General features: G+C 29.8%; 2 protein-coding genes and 1 long non-coding RNA gene across 3 annotated transcripts; all 3 read right to left on the bottom strand.

Annotated features, from left to right (window-relative positions):
• Positions 1 to 2,817: 2,817 nt before the first annotated feature.
• Positions 2,818 to 4,483, bottom strand: LOC114411366 (PLASMODESMATA CALLOSE-BINDING PROTEIN 1-like). Its single transcript, XM_028375069.1, has 4 exons — positions 4,423 to 4,483; positions 3,611 to 4,048; positions 3,165 to 3,204; positions 2,818 to 3,070 (listed from the first exon to the last, which is right to left on the bottom strand). The coding sequence occupies exons 1-4, from the start codon at positions 4,481 to 4,483 to the stop codon at positions 2,818 to 2,820; spliced, it is 792 nt and encodes a 263-aa protein (XP_028230870.1).
• Positions 4,484 to 9,199: 4,716 nt separating this feature from the next.
• On the bottom strand, positions 9,200 to 9,918 carry LOC114412993. The gene is made up of 3 exons (XR_003666854.1): positions 9,850 to 9,918; positions 9,312 to 9,441; positions 9,200 to 9,224 (listed from the first exon to the last, which is right to left on the bottom strand). It is a non-coding gene; the product is annotated as an uncharacterized LOC114412993 (long non-coding RNA).
• Positions 9,919 to 11,768: 1,850 nt separating this feature from the next.
• LOC114411367 (PLASMODESMATA CALLOSE-BINDING PROTEIN 1-like) lies at positions 11,769 to 13,985 on the bottom strand. The gene is made up of 4 exons (XM_028375070.1): positions 13,925 to 13,985; positions 13,117 to 13,554; positions 12,115 to 12,154; positions 11,769 to 12,021 (listed from the first exon to the last, which is right to left on the bottom strand). The coding sequence occupies exons 1-4, from the start codon at positions 13,983 to 13,985 to the stop codon at positions 11,769 to 11,771; spliced, it is 792 nt and encodes a 263-aa protein (XP_028230871.1).
• Positions 13,986 to 18,652: the final 4,667 nt, after the last annotated feature.

Genomic DNA, 18,652 nt, shown 5'->3' on the forward strand with positions numbered 1-18,652 from the left:
TCTTGAAAGTATGAATAATGTAGCTAATGTGATATTTTGTTTAAGAAATTAAACGAGTGAAATAATAGGTGAATTATTTTACTTTTTGTTAGGGACGTGTAATATACTCCAGCACTATGAGAAAAGCGACCCTGTTAGGTGGTGGAACAAAATACGTACCCACACCCAATTGAGGGATATCTAAGTACAAATGAAAGCTTAGAGGAACTGCATGAACATGACTAGTAATTACCTATGAAGCCATGTATAACAAGCACATGCATGCTAAGTCTTATCCAATTACATGAGGATAGTATTGACTATATATTGCCAACACGAGTATACGTACGTGTGTTCAGGGAGCAACCATGGCGTACCCAACCTTGATGTTTTAGACTTTTAGTTATATATCCAGTTAATGTATATATAAAGTTATTCTGAGTAACAAACAATTGTTGAAATATAAAATATTAATATAACATGAAAATAATTTTATTTAAACATCAAAATATAATTGAGAATAAGTTGAAAGTATTTTGTAAACAAAAAAATGTAAAAAAATATGTAGATTTTATAAGAAAATACTAAAAAAAATGTTGATAAATTATAATGGTAATCATTTTTATTTAAGTTGTCTACATAATTAATCATAAAATTATGAAACTTTAAAGATTATAAGTATATTTAAATTGATTTATTTCACACTAGATGAATTTAAACACATACCTTTTAAAATATATGAATTAATATAGGGTTTTATTCAAATTATTTACTAGTATATCCTAAATAAAAATGTGTCATTATGGCTGATTTTAAACATCTCTTGTAACGTATAAATTTACCTAAATAATTTTTTTAAATGTACATGTAATTTTCTTCTGGTAAAAAGTCTAATGTTATTAAATCATTTTAAATTTGTAAAATTTAATTTTGTGGCGTCATTTCCTTTCTTTCCTTAGTGCTTAAGATGCCATTTGTCTCCTTGCCAAACTTGCCAAAGTTTCTCTATCATTCTCGTCAATTTATTCAAATGCCAGTGGTGAGTAAAATGTTTTCTACCTTTTAAAAAATGCATATGGACAATAGTGTCACGCTCTAAACATATGCATATGTGGACATGACACCGGCTAAAGAATAATACATGAAACAACAAAATGTGTAGGTCCAAAGTTCAATGGAGCAGCATAAAACCGATAGATGTACTTGGTTAATACAAAAACAAACAAATTAAGTAAATGATATTATTAGCACCTCAAGATCCACAAACTCTCTTCATAAATTATGAATAATCAGGTAAGTTACTGAATTTGACATTACATGTGGAATCTCAGTTTGCATGTGTATTCAATAATTTATTTTTTCATATATATATATATATATATATATATATATATATATATATATATATATATATATATATATTATGAAACTTCACCTTATACTTATATGTCAATAATATCTCAATTACTTTATGTATAAACTCATCTGCCAAGAAGATTTTTTATACAAAAGATTTTCATGTTTATAAATTAAGTGTTAATCTATCTTATTCGTCTAAATTGATTACCACCTCAAACCTATCAGTAATATATAATTGTTGGAGAATCAAGACTCATTATTATTCAAAATTTTAAAGCTGGGATGCATGAATCTTATCCTTGCTTATGATTTTTAACCTTATTTTCATTATTATTCAATATAAAATTTCATCTCACAATTATACTCTAATTAACATCAAGTTTCTTCAATTTTTCTATTTATATAATTTTATTGTTTGGCATGCTTTGTAGATGGATGTCTACCATTTTTCCGGTGTACAATACCTGCATGATTCCCAATTTCCATTTTCTTCATTGTCAATATGTAATGAATTCTTTACTAATACAGTGGCATTTTTCCATGCACTTGAACAATCAACTAATACATCTGATACACAGTAATATTGGGGAGGATGTGGTGCGGGGTAAAAAAAGGAACATAGTATCAAAAGGTTCATAAAAATGTGCAACAAAGCATTTCTATGTTAGTATGCATTAAACCCAACTCACTTCAGTTCTGCACTGGCTGCTTTAATACAAACTCTTGCATGCTTCCTAGGGTCATTTCATCTCATGTCACATTCCAATATACACTTCCTAGGGTCATTTCTTCTCATGTCCTCTAAGCTACAAACCTAGTGACTCAAAAGTAAAGAGCTGCAAATCAGTTCGCTTATGATAGTGAGACTTAAAAATATCAAATTTAAATATATGATTAATTTTTCTTAGAGAGCTAGTCATCTGCAAAAAGATAATTCTTTTAACTATTTGTGCAAGCTGAAAACAGAAGCAAAATAGGTTACAAAGAGGACACTATCAGCCCATGTAAACCTACATAAAATTATAGGTCTATATCCATTGGCGGATGCCCCTTATCTGTTATCTGCTGTGGGGGTAATTTCTCCCACCAGATTTTTTTTATTTGTTAATGTATACAAAAAAAAAAAATTCCCCCATAAAATATTATATATATCCCCATGGGATTTTTTTTAACCCAGAGTTCAAACAAAAATAATCACAAAAAATTATAGTTCTTTAATGTATTTTATTCTGTTTAGTAAATAAAATGGCATGCTAGCTGATATTAATTACAAGGATTTTCTATGGAAGACAAGCCAATACTGTAGAAAAACTGTCTACTACCTATAAATCCTTTTGGCTTGATCAACTAACAGCCATACATAGATGAAAGGTATAAGTAATTTTAATTGCTAGACTTGTTGAAATTTTGCAAAAACTGCTGAAAGACTGATTGAATTCCAGCGCATCACATAAAGAACCAGTGGACCTTGTTTATCGTTTAGATGTAATTTGCTAGTTGAAGGGAAGCCAACAGGCCACATGTGAACAACAGTAGCAGGGAATAAAATGCAGATGTGGCTGTGTTGGGGTTTCCTTTTGGTTCTGAACCAAAGACATTTGATCCGCCACCGGGATTTAGCGTGCCTGGTGGAGTTGGTGGACTGACAAATAATGGCGGACTCGGTGGGCTGACAACTGTTGGTGCACTTGGTGGGCTGATAACTGTTGGTGCTTGTGGTGGTTGATTTGTGCTGCATTGGTAAGATGACATATTAGGATGTATAGGACTGCATCTTCATTAATATAGGTTGAAAAGGAGATATATAGGTGCATGCAAATTCTCACCTTGTTGACTTGGGTGATGCGTATTTGCAATCCTTGTAACCTGTGATGGAGTTAGATGTTATTTTTCTATTTTTAAGGTAGAGAAGCACAAGCAACAGACGTAGGACAAAGTAGAAATTGTTTAAAGGCGCAGCCTAATCCCCTTATTAAAAAACAGTTAAATAAATGAAGCCCACAATCCTTAGAGTCATGATGTAATTAAAGAAAGTAAGCTAGTTTTGGACATTCATCTGTTGCTGAGAAAGGCTTCAACAGACAGCAGCTGGACCTTCTTACAGGTTGCTCTTGACTATGCTTGTAGGGGCTGACATGACGTGTTACCCTTGCCATGCAGCCTCGGATACAAAATTCTATTCTTCCATTTTAAGAGACGTATTTACTTTTTAAATATCAAGAAAATGATCACAAGAAGATAATCATGCTTTTAAGTTTGAAGAAATTCTTACTTGGATCATTGCTTGTAAGGGATGCTGTTCCTCCAAATACACAGCTGTTAGGTATTGGATTCTTCTGGTAGTAGTTATTGAATGCATAGGAAGCATGATCACGGACAGTGTTCGGATTATAGCAGCTTGCTCCTGGTTGTATTGCTGAGCAGTCTGCACGTCCAATCCCACAAGCATAGTCAAGAGCAACCTGTAGATCAGCGTCCGAAGCTCCCTGTTTAGCAACACACCATTGACCACCTGATGATGTTGGTGTTGTGGTTGGGGTTGTTGGATTTGTGTTTGGGGCCGTGGGGTTTTGCCCTGATGTGTCAGGTGTTTGAGGAGGAGTGTTAGGGTTTCCCACGATAGGGACATCATCTAATTGAGTACCCAATTCCGATGATGAGAAGATTTCCTGTTTTTTGTCATTTGTTAATATTTTGGTTGTTCCTAGACCTGGAAAAAGAAACCGTTATTTAACTCCTTGGTAGGTCAAATGAGAATTACTTTTGTGATACAGCGGCTAAATAATTACCCTTTCTAAAGCTACCATCAATTTATGCAAATTGCGCCTAATCAAGTTCGTTACAGTTGTACATAGAAGTGTGCATGCATGACTACGACATCTTATAGAACTGGAAACTATCATCATTTGTAGCAGAATTTATCTATCTAAAATATGATTGAAGTTTAAAGATAAACTTCGATCATATTTTCGATTGATAAATTGTGTACAAAATTTTATGGCTCTCGATATAATTAATGGCTTGAGTTGCATATCTTCTCAATCCAAAGTTGGTTTTGTTATAAATGCATGGGAAAAATGGTACCTGAACCAAAGAAAAGACATAAGGAGAATAACAACACGAGGTGGCAGCTTCTAGCATTCATTGCTGCAGGTCGGCTTGTGATTGGATTGCAGGTGTTTCCTTAAGATTTATTAAACATTATTAATAACTCACTTGCAACAATCATCTGTAATCCTATAAACATTATTAATAAATTTTGATTGTAAAAAAAGTATAATAAATTTTGAAATTAAATATATTCAATACATTAATTAATTATTAATCAAACACTAATTTCCTACTAATTTTCTCATATATATTAATATATTTTCATGCGATTATCAATTCTTTTTAATATTACAATAATATACTAACAATTCGTCTATACATATTTTTCATATAACTTTGACATGTATAAAATTTTTTATTAATATATATTTTTCATATATATCAATTCATATAATACAAATTAATCAAACTAATTTATATACTCATATATGATTGATAATTAATTTGTTAACATGAATCTATTATATTAATGTTAATTAAATTTATATGAATTAAAAATAAAATAGCCTTATTGAATATATTTTTTGATAAAATAAATATGAACTTGACATCATTTCATAAAACAAAACATTATATATATATATATAATAAAATGGAATCAGATGCTTTTCCTTAAATATTGGACACTAGGTTTATTTCCTAAACTCCTATTTGCTTAAGCTTTAAAATAAAGTAATTTTTAAACATAATTTCTTCAAAAAGCTTTTTTTTATACGTAACTTTTTTATTATAAAGAAAACAAATAGTGCAAACGCAGTTAACGTAAGTTCTTAAACATGTCTTAAATAAAATATAGATTTTCTTAAGAAAGAAAGAAATTCAAACAAACTAGCATAAGTAAGGAAAGGAGGAAAATTATTACAAAAGCAGAGCAAGGAGACACCGAAGTTGATTTGCCTGTTGCTTTTGAACCTTGTGGGTGTTGGTGCCTTCAGTTCAGGTAATTTATACCCTATGAACACGTGCTTTTACTAAAAAAATTTTAAATCAAATTAATTTTTCAAATCAGATTTCGAATGATTTATCATTTATGCGTAATCAATTTTCCAGTGAATAATCAATCGAGACATTAATTAAGACATGCAAACTTAAAATCTCTCTCTCTTTTTCATATAGCTGTGGAACAAAGATTTGAATTTTTAATCGCATGTGACTTCATAAAATACCTAATTTTTCACTATTTGAACACATCTAGTGGAGCCATGCGCAAATTAAGTTCAAATCATTCAAATATCTAATTATTCCGCGTGGAATAGGTTTATGGCTTAATTAGTATTTTAGCTTTTGGATTGCAAGGAATAAATATTTATTTTATATAAATAAAATTTATAATAAATAAAATATCCTTAAATATATAAATTACTATATTTGTTTGATACTTAGGAATTTAAGATAGTATCAAACAATAAACAACACACACGCATTATAATCAATCAATTTAGTTAGATTTAATTATGTGAATTTATTTTAATATAAAAGAATCATGTGACTTTTTAAATTTTCATCATTCATATTTAATTATATAACTCTCATACAAAATATATTTTTCTCATATTATATGTCATCTATATATATAATTCATTAAATATATAACTATTCTTACGGAATTTTTTATAAAATGAGATTTTCTTATAACTGTTTTTCTTACCAGAAATAATTGTATTGATGGTCATAATATCACAATTCAATCTTTTTTTATAAATCCTTTATAACGTGACAAAAGAAATAATTATCACGTTACATTTCAATCTTGAATTTTGAAAAAAAGTAAAAAAAAAAAAAGAAAGAAAAAAAAGTAGTATATCAACCTTAAGAGCTTGTGACCCACTTAGGTGGGCTTCGACATAGATTTATAAGACCAAATAAAGTTCGATCCTTTTCGGCCCTATCCTTTATAACCCATGGCCTGCATTGAGTCATTTGCAATGGGCTAGATAGTCCGGTTGTCACCCAATACAAGCATACAAATTAGTTTTTCAAATACTTGTATTATAACTCTTTTAGAGTTCTACCTCTTTTATTACCTTATCAATGTGTATATTCTAAACACTATATTATAACAGTTTAATGGTGATGTACTAATCTAATTTTATATTATCTTTCAATCATAAATTATTATTAATATAATTTTTTAAATAATTTTATAAAAGTCAACAAATTTATCATAAATATTTTTTATTTGGATAATGGTATAAAATTCATTACATAGTCTTTTCCTATATTACATTATTCTTTTGTTATAACAATATATTAATCAATAAGTAGATAGTTTAAGTATAATTTAATTCAAATATCTAAAGTAAAAAAAAAATATAGCCAAGAAAAGACCCACTAGCACCAAAGATGATCAATCAAGTTTTTCTACGGATATTAGTCATTAACAAGATGTCAGCACATTTCATTAGACTAATTCATCAGACTCGAAATTTTGTTTCATTTAAAGGTAAAATATAATTTAATCTTTATCTTTCTCATTTTTTATCGTTGTAAGCTTACCGTTATGAGAAACACTCAAGCCATAGAGAAGTAAACGTAAGTTAAAAGAAACATAATAAGAAGTATAATTATTTTAACAAACATGGTAGCTCAAATGTAACCACAACAACACTAGTAACATTTTTTAAAATTTGATTAATTATTTTTATTGTTGCTTACAAATTATTTATGTTTGATGTTACATATTTGTAGAATGAGATTAAATGCTTTTAATTTGTTCCACAAGTTGAACAATCTTTAACTAACTTTGAAAGTACTCCAATCCCTAATGTTGAAAGTGCTCCAGCTCCAACTCCAGCTATCACTCAAAGTGCTCCAACTCCTAGATTAAATGCTTTTACATATAATTGATTAGTTATTGTTAAATCACGTTATGTATAACTAGTCACTATTTATAACAGCGGTAGGAAACAAGTTTCATACCTCCACCATTGTTAATTATGTTTAAACCACCTCTAGTTAGGCTTTTAGCATCAATTCAAATTATAATCCCAGATGTATCATCTCATAGGATGAACCAATCAAAATTTCATGAGCTTCATACCCATACCAAGACCACCTCGCGTCAAGATTCGAAGAAATGAAATATGAGATATGTTTGTCTTTTGTTTGTAGTAGATTCTGACTAATTATTATAATTTGGATAAATTTATAATGATTGATACATTATTACAATGTTTATTTTTGCACATTGATAGAATGTTTATTTTAGAAATTTTTTATTATGACACTATTAAGTAGTTACAAAATCAAGTTGAGCTTCATTTTTTGTAAAGATTGACTTAATGGGTGTATTTTTGTTAGAATCTCATATTTTGGATAAAGTAGTGTCACATTAAAAATTTCATAACAATAGACAAATTATGTTTATTAATCAATATTATGTTTATTATTATGTTTTGCTCTAACAAATTTTTGCTTCCATATTTTTTAAGTGTATATTGTAATATTATGTTTGTAACGATAAAAAAAGATAAGAAGATGAAGATTAAATTATATTTTATCCTTAAATGAAAAAAAATTAGGGTATAAGATATTAGTTTAATGAAAAAGTGTTGACATTTTAATAAAAAAAATTGTTGATATTTTGGTCTAATAGAAAATTACTTACATTTTGATCATATGGTAACTTAGTGACATTTTGTTCTAATGGAAACTTATTAACATTTTGATTCAATGAAAAATTAGAACATTTTGATCTAATGAAAAATTAATGACATTTTGATCTAATGGTAACTTACTAATACTTTGGTCCAATAGTAACTTAGAGATATTTTAATCCAATGATAACTTACAAACATTTTAGTCTAATCTATTCAAGACAATCATTTTTGTAACACTTTTGTCTCTTTGTATCAGGTAGGCTTTTTCATTAATCACAATAACAAATGATAGATAAATTTATCAAATTTTTTTCACTTGCATGAATCAAAATTTGAATTTTCATATTTCAAAATGAATTTGTTAACGTTTTATATATGCAGGGACAAAAATAATTATTTATTATAAAAATTAAGCAAAATCAAACATGATACGTGAGAGGAGGCACGCATTCCACATAAAATTGAAATTGTCGCTACATTTCAACGCTATAAATTCTACATCGATGTAAGGGACTTCCCTTGTTAACATCCTGAAGAATAATAGTTCAAAGAATAGTGAATATACAAGCAGTAATGATTCCCAATTTCCATTTTCGTCGTTGTCAATATGTAATGAATTCTTTACCAATAAAGTGGCATTTTTTCCAAGCACTTGAACAATCAACTAATACGTCTGATACACACTAATATTGGGGAGGATGTGATGCGAGTTAAAAAAAAGGAACATAGTATCAAAAGGTTCATGAAAATGTACAAAGAAGCTTCTCTATGTTAGTATGCATTAAACCCTGGTCACTTCAGTTCTGCACTGGCTTCTTGAATACAAACTCTTGCATGCTTCCTAGGGTCATTTCTTCTCATGTCGTATCCACTATACACTTCATCTTGAATGGAACGGTTACAAATATTCCAAGCCAATCTTGGGTGTTAGGCCAATGTATGTTGAATTAAATGCCATTGTAGCCAAGAAGGCTAGGCAAACCATTCAGGCATATATCTATATTAACTTGAAATTCTTGAGATATACAAAGCAGCTTCCAGCGAGCAGCTTCATCAAAAGTTTCAATTTAAATGATAAATCCAAAGCAATAGATTGCATCGGAATACCATAGAAACTGCTTTATCCCTGTTGTGACATACTGCATTTTTTAAGATGTCGGCTGATATCATCCCATGCTGCAAAAATGGGGCTCAGATCATGCACCATATTACCATTTTGACTAAGGAGGAAAAAAAGAAAAGAAAAAAAAAATCAAATTGTACCTGGAAGTTTCTGGAAGTCAGGCTCTATTCCATTGCCGTTTATGTCCTTGTGATTTGGTGTTACATACTTCCCAACAGTGATAACCACACCAGATCCATCATCAAGCTCAAATACAGATTGGATTAGACCCTGATAGAACCATTGCACATTGAAGTGTCATGAAGAGGTAGGTTGTTACAACTACACTGAATGCATCACGTAATTATACACGTGTAAGAGCTAAACCATTGCAAATATTTTTATTTTTTAATAACAAGTCACTGAAAGACATCAATATGATTTTCTTCTATTATCTTCCCTTTAGTGAGAGAAGCATTATGAGAAAAGAAACCCATTTTATAGAAGCAAAGACAACGCTGCAGTCTTTGTGGTACACTGGTGTGGTACTCCTTCAAAAGATATACACCATAAAGTAAAACTAACGTGAGTAAAAGAAAAATGCTTTCAGAGATGGACATGGGGTTTTCAGAACAAAGAATGCAGATCAAAGTCTACATTGCTTAAACCATACAGCAGTGATGGAAAATATTCATAAACCTTGCCATATGTGCGTTTTCCAACAAGAACAGCTCTACAATTATCATGAAGTGCAGAAGCAACCTGAAATAAGTACAACACCTATAGCCACATCATCAAAGTAAGTGGAAAATCAAACAAATAATATATTGAGAAATTGAGCTCCTCACTATTTCATTTCTCTTGCTCTAGCAGTTTTGTCATTTACTAAAATCTGCAAGGGTTCAAACCAAAAAGAATCATAATCCTTGTCATGAAGTCCTCAAAATGAGAACTCCATTGATCAATGATATATAATGAACACTCATATGGAGATTATTTTAATGTTCGCTTGCATGACCTTGTTCAATATGACGGGAAAACACTTCATCACACATCAAGAATAACCTTCTAAAATGATCACACATATAGATCTCAACTTAATTCAAAATTTTAGCTAGTCATGTGCAAGGGGTAATGAATTTTTCCAGAAAACATGAGAATATTCTCAGATGTTCCTTAACTTATTTTATTTATAATGAATTTGTGGAATTTTCTAATAATAAAGCCTTATTTCGGGGAGTCAGCTAGATTGATCAAATGATGCCATTGGAGAATTGGACCCAATCAAAAACCAAATTTTCAATAAATCCATGTTTGAATAATGGTTTCCTAATTTTTTTCTCCTGTCCTCCTCTATCCTTTATTATCAAACTATATCCCATTGAATCCACTTTTAGCATAGGGTCACCAGTAGAATTTCTCCTCAGTCCTAATACTACCCAACTATCCATCATTTCCTCAATGGACATGCTCCACTTTTGTCTCAAACACACGCTTGCTCTTATTCTTTTTTTTTTTTTTTTGTCACTCATACACTTTGACATTATCACCTCTAGGCTATAGTCCTATTGCTACCCAGTGGAATTTGCCTTTGAATTTAAAGGCACTTTGTATACGTAACCAAAAACACTTTGATTCAAAAGCTTATCTCCACAAATCAAATTTAGAAATTCAACTTATCGACTAGGAATATATCATCTAACAAAATACTAAATTGAGCACTGGGTTGCAAGCAATAAATATTTATTTTATATAAATAAAATCTATAATAAATAAAGTATTTTTAAATATATAAATTACTATATTTGTTTGATACTTAGGAATTTAAGATAATATCAAAGAATGTACAACACACACGCACTATAATTAATCAATTTAATTAGATTTAATCATAGGGATCTTTTTAAAAAGAATCATGTGATTTTTTAAATTTAATTTGATCATTTATATTTAACTATATAATTCAGACTATCATTTTCATATAAAATATATTTTTCTCATATTATACACCATCTATATGTATAATTCATTAAATATATAACTATTCTTACCGAATTTTTTATAAAATGAGATTTTCTTATAACTGTTTTTCTTGTCAGAAATAATTGTATTGATGGTCATAATATCACAATTCAATCTTTTTGCATAAGAATCTTCATTTTATATCCATTGACGGATGCCCCTTATCTCTGTTATCTGCTGTGGGGGGTAATTGTTCCCACCAGATTTTTTTATTTGTTAATGCATATAAAAAAAATGCTCCCATATAATATTATATATATTCCCATGGGGTTTTTTTTTAACCCAGAGCTCCAACAAAGATAAGATATTCAATACAAAAAATTACAGTTCTTTAATGTATTTTATTCTATTTAGTAAATAAAATGGCGTGCTAGCTGATACTAACTACAAGGATTTTCTATGGAAGACAAGCCAATACTGTAGAAAAACTGTCTACTACCTATAAATCCTTTTGGCTTGATCAACTAACAGCCATACATAGATGAAAGGTATAAGTAATTTTAATTGCTAGACTTGTTGAAATTTTGCAAAAACTGCTGGAAGACTGATTGAATTCCAGCGCATCACATAAAGAACCAGTGGACCTTGTTTATCGTTTAGATGTAATTTGCTAGTTGAAGGGAAGCCAACAGGCCACATGTGAACAACAGAAGCAGGGAATAAAATGCAGATGTGGCTGTGTTGGGGTTTCCTTTTGGTTCTGAACCAAAGACATTTGATCCGCCACCGGGATTTAGCGTGCCTGGTGGAGTTGGTGGACTGACAAATAATGGCGGACTCGGCGGGCTGACAACTGTTGGTGCACTTGGTGGGCTGATAACTGTTGGTGCTTGTGGTGGTTGATTTGTGCTGCATTGGTAAGATAACATATTAGGATGTATAGGACTGCATCTTCATTAATATAGGTTGAAAAGGAGATATATAGGTGCTGCAAATTCTCACCTTGTTGACTTGGGTGATGCGTATTTGCAATCCTTGTAACCTGTGATGGAGTTAGATGTTATTTTTCTATTTTTAAGGTAGAGAAGCACAAGCAACAGGCATAGAACAAAGTAGAAATTGTTTAAAGGCGCAGCCTAATCCCCTTATTAAAAAACAGTTAAAAAAATGAAGCCCACAATCCTTAGTGTCATGATTTAAGGAAAGTAAGCTAATTGAGGACATTCATATGTTGCTGAGAAAGGCATTCAACAGGCAGCAGCTGGACCTTCATCAGGACCGGCCCAAGGGTATGACAACTCAAGTCGTTACTCTAAGTCCACCAAAAAATAAATTTTTTGTTATTAATATATGTATATGTATATTATGCATATGTTCTACTAGCGCCGACCCTCATCAGCTGCTTAAAGACAAACATTACTATAGTTATTTGGTACAAAAACATTACTATATTTAGTTTCATGGAAGGGGATTTATTCCTGTTTATAAAATAAAAGAATTTTTTTTTAAATGACTTCACTTGATGCCTTGTGGCTTGCTCCACAGGTGAAAGTATGAGTTCCTGGCCTGGTAAGTTATGGGTAAGGAGATACTGTACTTCAGAAAATCTTAGATATAGGTATGTAAAGATATATGGTTAAATTTTTTAAAGCTAGAAACAAGGGAGGTGGAGTGATCCAACTAAAAATTATTGGGTTATGTAGTCCCTCAACTGCCTCTCATGTTATAGAAAGTTTGCATAAGAATCTTCATTTTATATGATAGAAGAATAGTGACTTGAGCCATCCAAGCTGTACTCTAAATTCCCAACATGTCTGAGATATTGGATGCATGATGGTATGTATTGGATACTTGCTCTGTGCCTGACATGACGTGTTACCCTTGCCATGCTGCCTCGGATGCAAAATTTTATTCTTCCATTTTAAGAGACGTTTTTACGTTTTAAATATCAAGAAAATGATCACAAGAAGATAATCATGCTTTTAAGTTTGAAGAAATTCTTACTTGGATCATTGCTTGTAAGGGATGCTGTTCCTCCAAATACACAGCTGTTAGGTATTGGATTCTTCTGGTAGTAGTTATTGAATGCATAGGAAGCATGATCACGGACAGTGTTCGGATTATAGCAGCTTGCTCCTGGTTGTATTGCTGAGCAGTCTGCACGTCCAATCCCACAAGCATAGTCAAGAGCAACCTGTAGATCAGCGTCCGAAGCTCCCTGTTTAGCAACACACCATTGACCACCTGATGATGTTGGTGTTGTGGTTGGGGTTGTTGGATTTGTGTTTGGGGCCGTGGGGTTTTGCCCTGATGTGTCAGGTGTTTGAGGAGGAGTGTTAGGGTTTCCCACGATAGGGACATCATCTAATTGAGTACCCAATTCCGATGATGAGAAGATTTCCTGTTTTTTGTCATTTGTTAATATTTTGGTTGTTCCTAGACCTGGAAAAAGAAACCGTTATTTAACTCCTTGGTAGGTCAAATGAGAATTACTTTTGTGATACAGCGGCTAAATAATTACCCTTTCTAAAGCTACCATCAATTTATGCAAATTGCGCCTAATCAAGTTCGTTACAGTTGTACATAGAAGTGTGCATGCATGACTACGACATCTTATAGAACTGGAAACTATCATCATTTGTAGCAGAATTTATCTATCTAAAATATGATTGAAGTTTAAAGATAAACTTCGATCATATTTTCGATTGATAAATTGTTTACAAAATTTTATGGCTCTCGATATAATGGCTTGAGTTGCATATCTTCTCAATCCAAAGTTGGTTTTGTTATAAATGCATGGGAAAAATGGTACCTGAACCAAAGAAAAGACATAAGGAGAATAACAACACGAGGTGGCAGCTTCTAGCATTCATTGCTGCAGGTCGGCTTGTGCTTGGATTGCAGGTGTTTCCTTAAGATTTATTAAACAAGGGCAGCTTCCTGTCTGTTCCTGTGAAGAGAAATTTCATTACTTGAACTTTTTATATTTTATATATAATAAAATCCTGAAGAATCAAAGAGAGAATGAAGAATAAGCATGAGAGGGTGCAAACTGTGGGGGAAAAAGGTGCATGGGAAAGGAAGAAGGTGAAAGGTGAAAGGGTGATCTGATGCTTGAGAGCTGCAATGCATATGTAATTAATGTGACGGTGATTTCTCTGCAACGTCCTTTCTCTTTTGTGCCACTCTTTCTGCTGTTTTATGGGACTGAACTAAAAAGTAAAGCCTGAGCAAGTGGTTTGCCTTTTGGGTTTGTAACGAAGAATGTTGTCTCCCTTCTATTGTTTTTATAAGTGGTTCCTCTAGAATGTTTTCAAAGTACGATTCTCCTGCCTAAGAAACTCAAGTTATGCTACTGCTACCTTGTCTAACAAGAAATTGGGATAATCTTGTCATGCTTAAGCAACCTTGTCTCAAATCTAAGTTGTCTACTGTAACTAACCAAAAAAACTGCCTATTGCAGAACTTAAGTAACTTTAAATATTTCTGCTATAAAATAATTTGGGGGCTGGAATGGAAAGGTACAGTTAGAAGAAAATAAGATATTCTTGAAAAAAATAGGAAATTCAAAATCAGATCGGAAGCTGAAAAGAAAAGATTCTCAATTTTGCAATAAGGGCATGTCAAAGTCCCAACATATAAACATTATTAATAACTCACTTGCAACAATCATGAAGAGAATATCAAAGAGAAGTCATAGTTGTAATCCTATAAACATTATTAATAAATTTTGATTGTAAAAAATATAATAAATTTAAAAATTAAATATATTCAATGCATCAATTAATTATCAATCAAACACTAATTTATTAGTACTAATTTTTTCATATATATTAATATATTTTCATATAATGTGATTATCAATTTTTTTATTATTAAAATGTTCTAACAATTCGTCTATGCATCTTTTTCATATAACTCGTGATAGGTATAAAATTTATACATAATGTATATTTTTCATATATATCAATTCATATAATACAAATTGCTCAAACTAATTTATATATTAATATTTGATTGATAATTAATTTATTAACATGAATCTGTTATATTAATGTTAATTAAATTTATTTGAATTAAAAATAAAATAATCTTATTTAATATTTTTTAGGAAATAAATATAAAATTGTTACTTGACATCATCTCAAAAAATAAAACATTCCTTATATATTGGACACTAAGTTTATTTTCTAAACTCCTATTTGCTTAAGCTTTAAAATAAAGTAATTTTTAAACATAATTTCTTCAAAAAGCATTTTTTTATAAGTAACTTTTTATTATGAAGAAAACAAATAGTGCAAACTAACGCAGTTAACGTAAGTTCTTAAACATGTCTTAAATAAAATATAGATTTTCTTAAGAAAGAAAGAAATTCAAACAAACTAGCATAAGTAAGGAAAGGAGGAAAATTACTACGAAAACAGAGCAAGGAGACACCGAAGTTGATTTGCCTGTTGCTTTTGAACCTTGTGGGTGTTGGTGTCTTCAGTTCAGGTAATTTATACCCTATGAACACGTGCTTTTACTATTTTTTTAAATCAAATTACTTTTTCAAATCAGATTTCGAATGATTTATCATTTATGCGTAATCAATTTTCCATTGAATAATCAATCGAGACATTAATTAATACATGCAAACTTAAAATCTCTCTCTTTTTCATATAGCTGTGGAACAAAGATTTGAATTTTTAATCACATGTGAGTTCATAAAATACCTAATTTTTCACTATTTGAACACATCTAGTGGAGCCATGCGCAAATTAAGTTCAAATCGTTCAAATATCTAATTATTCCGCGTGGAATAGGTTTATGGCTTAATTAGTATTTTAGCTTTTGGATTGCAAGGAATAAATATTTATTTTATATAAATAAAATATTTTTAAATATATAAATTACTATATTTGTTTGATCCTTACGAATTAAAGACAATATTAAAAAATGTACAGCAAACGCACACTATAATAAATCAATTTAGCTGATTTAATTATGTGAATTTTTAAAAAAGCTAAGAGTCATGTAACTTTTAAATCTTAATTGTACAATTCAGATTAATTCTCTCACTCTTATATAAAATATATTTTTCTCTTATTATATGTTATCTATATGTGTAATTCATTAAATATATAACTATTCTTACCGAATTTCTTATAAAATGTTAAATGAGATTTTCTTATAATTATTCTTATTAGAAATAATTATATTGATATCACATTTCAATCTTTTTTTCTAAATCCTTGATAATATAATAAAATAATATTTTTATATTTTATTTATTATACTAAAATAAATATGTCAAAAGAAATAATTATCACATTATACTTCAATCTTGAATTTTGAAGAAAAGTTAAAAAAAATCAACAAAAAAAAAATGGTGTATCAACTTTAAGAGCTTGTGACCCACTCAGGTGGGCTTGGACATAGAATTATGAGACCCAATAACCCATGGCCTGCATTGAGTCATGTCACAATGGGCCGGATAGTCCGTTTTGTCGCTCAATACAAGCATAAACAACTAGTTTTTCAAATAAGTGTATTCTAACCCTTTTAGAGTTCCAGCCCTTTTATTACTTTATCAATGTGTATATTCTAAATCCTATATAAAGTAATTTTATATAGTTATCTAATCACAAATCATTATTGATATGGTTTTTAAAATAATTTTATAAAAATTAACAAATTTATTATAAATATTGATATCTGATTGAATGACTGTATAAAATTTATTAGATAGTTTTTCTCTCATATTAGAGTACCCTTTTATTATAACAAGATAATAATCAACAAGTAGATTGTTTGAGTATAATTTAATTCAGATATCTCAAGTAAGATTTAAGCTTCAGACTTATTAATGGAAAAAATGTAACTGGAAAAGATCCACTAACACCAAAGATGATCGATCAAGTTCTTTTACGGATATTAATCATCAACAAAGTTAATGACAGTTAATACCAATAACATGATTTAAAAAATAATAGTATAAGGAAGAAACGAATGAAGCCATAAAGATTGTTACCTTTCCATGTGTTATAACCTTTTTATTTCTTTTCAATTCTAATAAGTTTATTCCATGCAATGCATGATCATTTTGGAGTGTATAAAGTTACTTCAATGTAAAAATTAGGATAAATAGTTATTTTTGTTTCTGAATGTGTAGAACATTGACAATTTCATTTCCAAAAGATAAAAATTTAAATTTTAGTCACCGAAAATGAAAAAAGTGCGATAAATTCATTCATCCACTAACTTTCGTCTGTTACCGCTAATGAAAGAATCTGCGTGGTATAGAGAGATAAAAATGTTACAAAAATGATTGTTAACATGGTTGTTGAATAAATTTGACTAAAATATTAGGAAGCTACCATTGGACAAAAAATGTTAGTAAGTTACTATTGGATCAAAATGTCAATAGTTTTCCTCTGTATCTTTTTTGGACTATAATATCTGTACGTTTCTATTAGACCAAAATGTCAGTAAATTATTAGTGGATCAAAATGTTAGTAATTTTCCATTAAACCAAAATGTAAGTAATTATTTTTTCTAAAATGTCAGTATGTTTCATTGGACGAATTTGTTAGACCTTAAATTTTATTTCATTTAAGGCTAAAATATAATTTAATATTTATCTTCCTTCCTTTTTTATCGTTGCAAGCATATTGTTATAATATACACTTAAAAAAATAGAGAAACAAACATAATAATAAGTATAATGTTAATTAATAAGCATAATTACTTTAATAAACACTATAGCTCAAATGCAACCACAACAACACCAATAACTTTTTTTAAAATTTGATGAATTATTTTATTGTTGCTTACAAATTATTTATGCTTGATGTTACATATTTATAGAATAAGATTACCTGTTTTTAATTTGCTCCACAAATTGAACAACCTCTGACTAATTTTAAAAGTATTCCAACCCCTAAAGTTGAATTGAGCTATCACTCAAAGTACTCCAACTCCTAGTGTTGTGAGTGACTTTTACATATAATTGATTAGTTATTGTTAAATTATGTTATGCATAACTAGTCACTATTTATAATTGTTATAGGAAATAAGTTTCATACCTCCACCATTTAGCTACTTTTAGACCACCTCTACTTAGGCCTTTAGCACCAATTCAAATTATATTTGTAGATGTATTATCTCATAGGATGAACCAACTAAATTTCATGAGCTTCATACCCATACCAAGACTGTCCCGCTGTCAAGATTCAAATAAGTGAAATATGAGATATGTTTGTCTTTTGTTTCTAGTATATTCTAACTAATTATTATAATTTGGATAAATTTGTAATGATTGGTGCACTGTTACAATGTTTATTTTTGTACATTAATAGAATGTTTATTTTGAAAATTTTATATTATGACAACATTAGGTAGTTATACAATCAAGTTGGACTTCATTTAGGATTAACTTAATGGTTATGTATTTTTGTTTGAGTTTCATATTTTAAACAAAGTACTGTCACATTAGAAATTTGATAACAACAAATAAATTATGCTTATTAATCAATATTATACTTATCATTATGTTTGC

Source organism: Glycine soja, chromosome 5 (genome assembly GCF_004193775.1).
Source record: "Glycine soja cultivar W05 chromosome 5, ASM419377v2, whole genome shotgun sequence".
NCBI classification, from domain to species: domain Eukaryota; kingdom Viridiplantae; phylum Streptophyta; class Magnoliopsida; order Fabales; family Fabaceae; genus Glycine; species Glycine soja.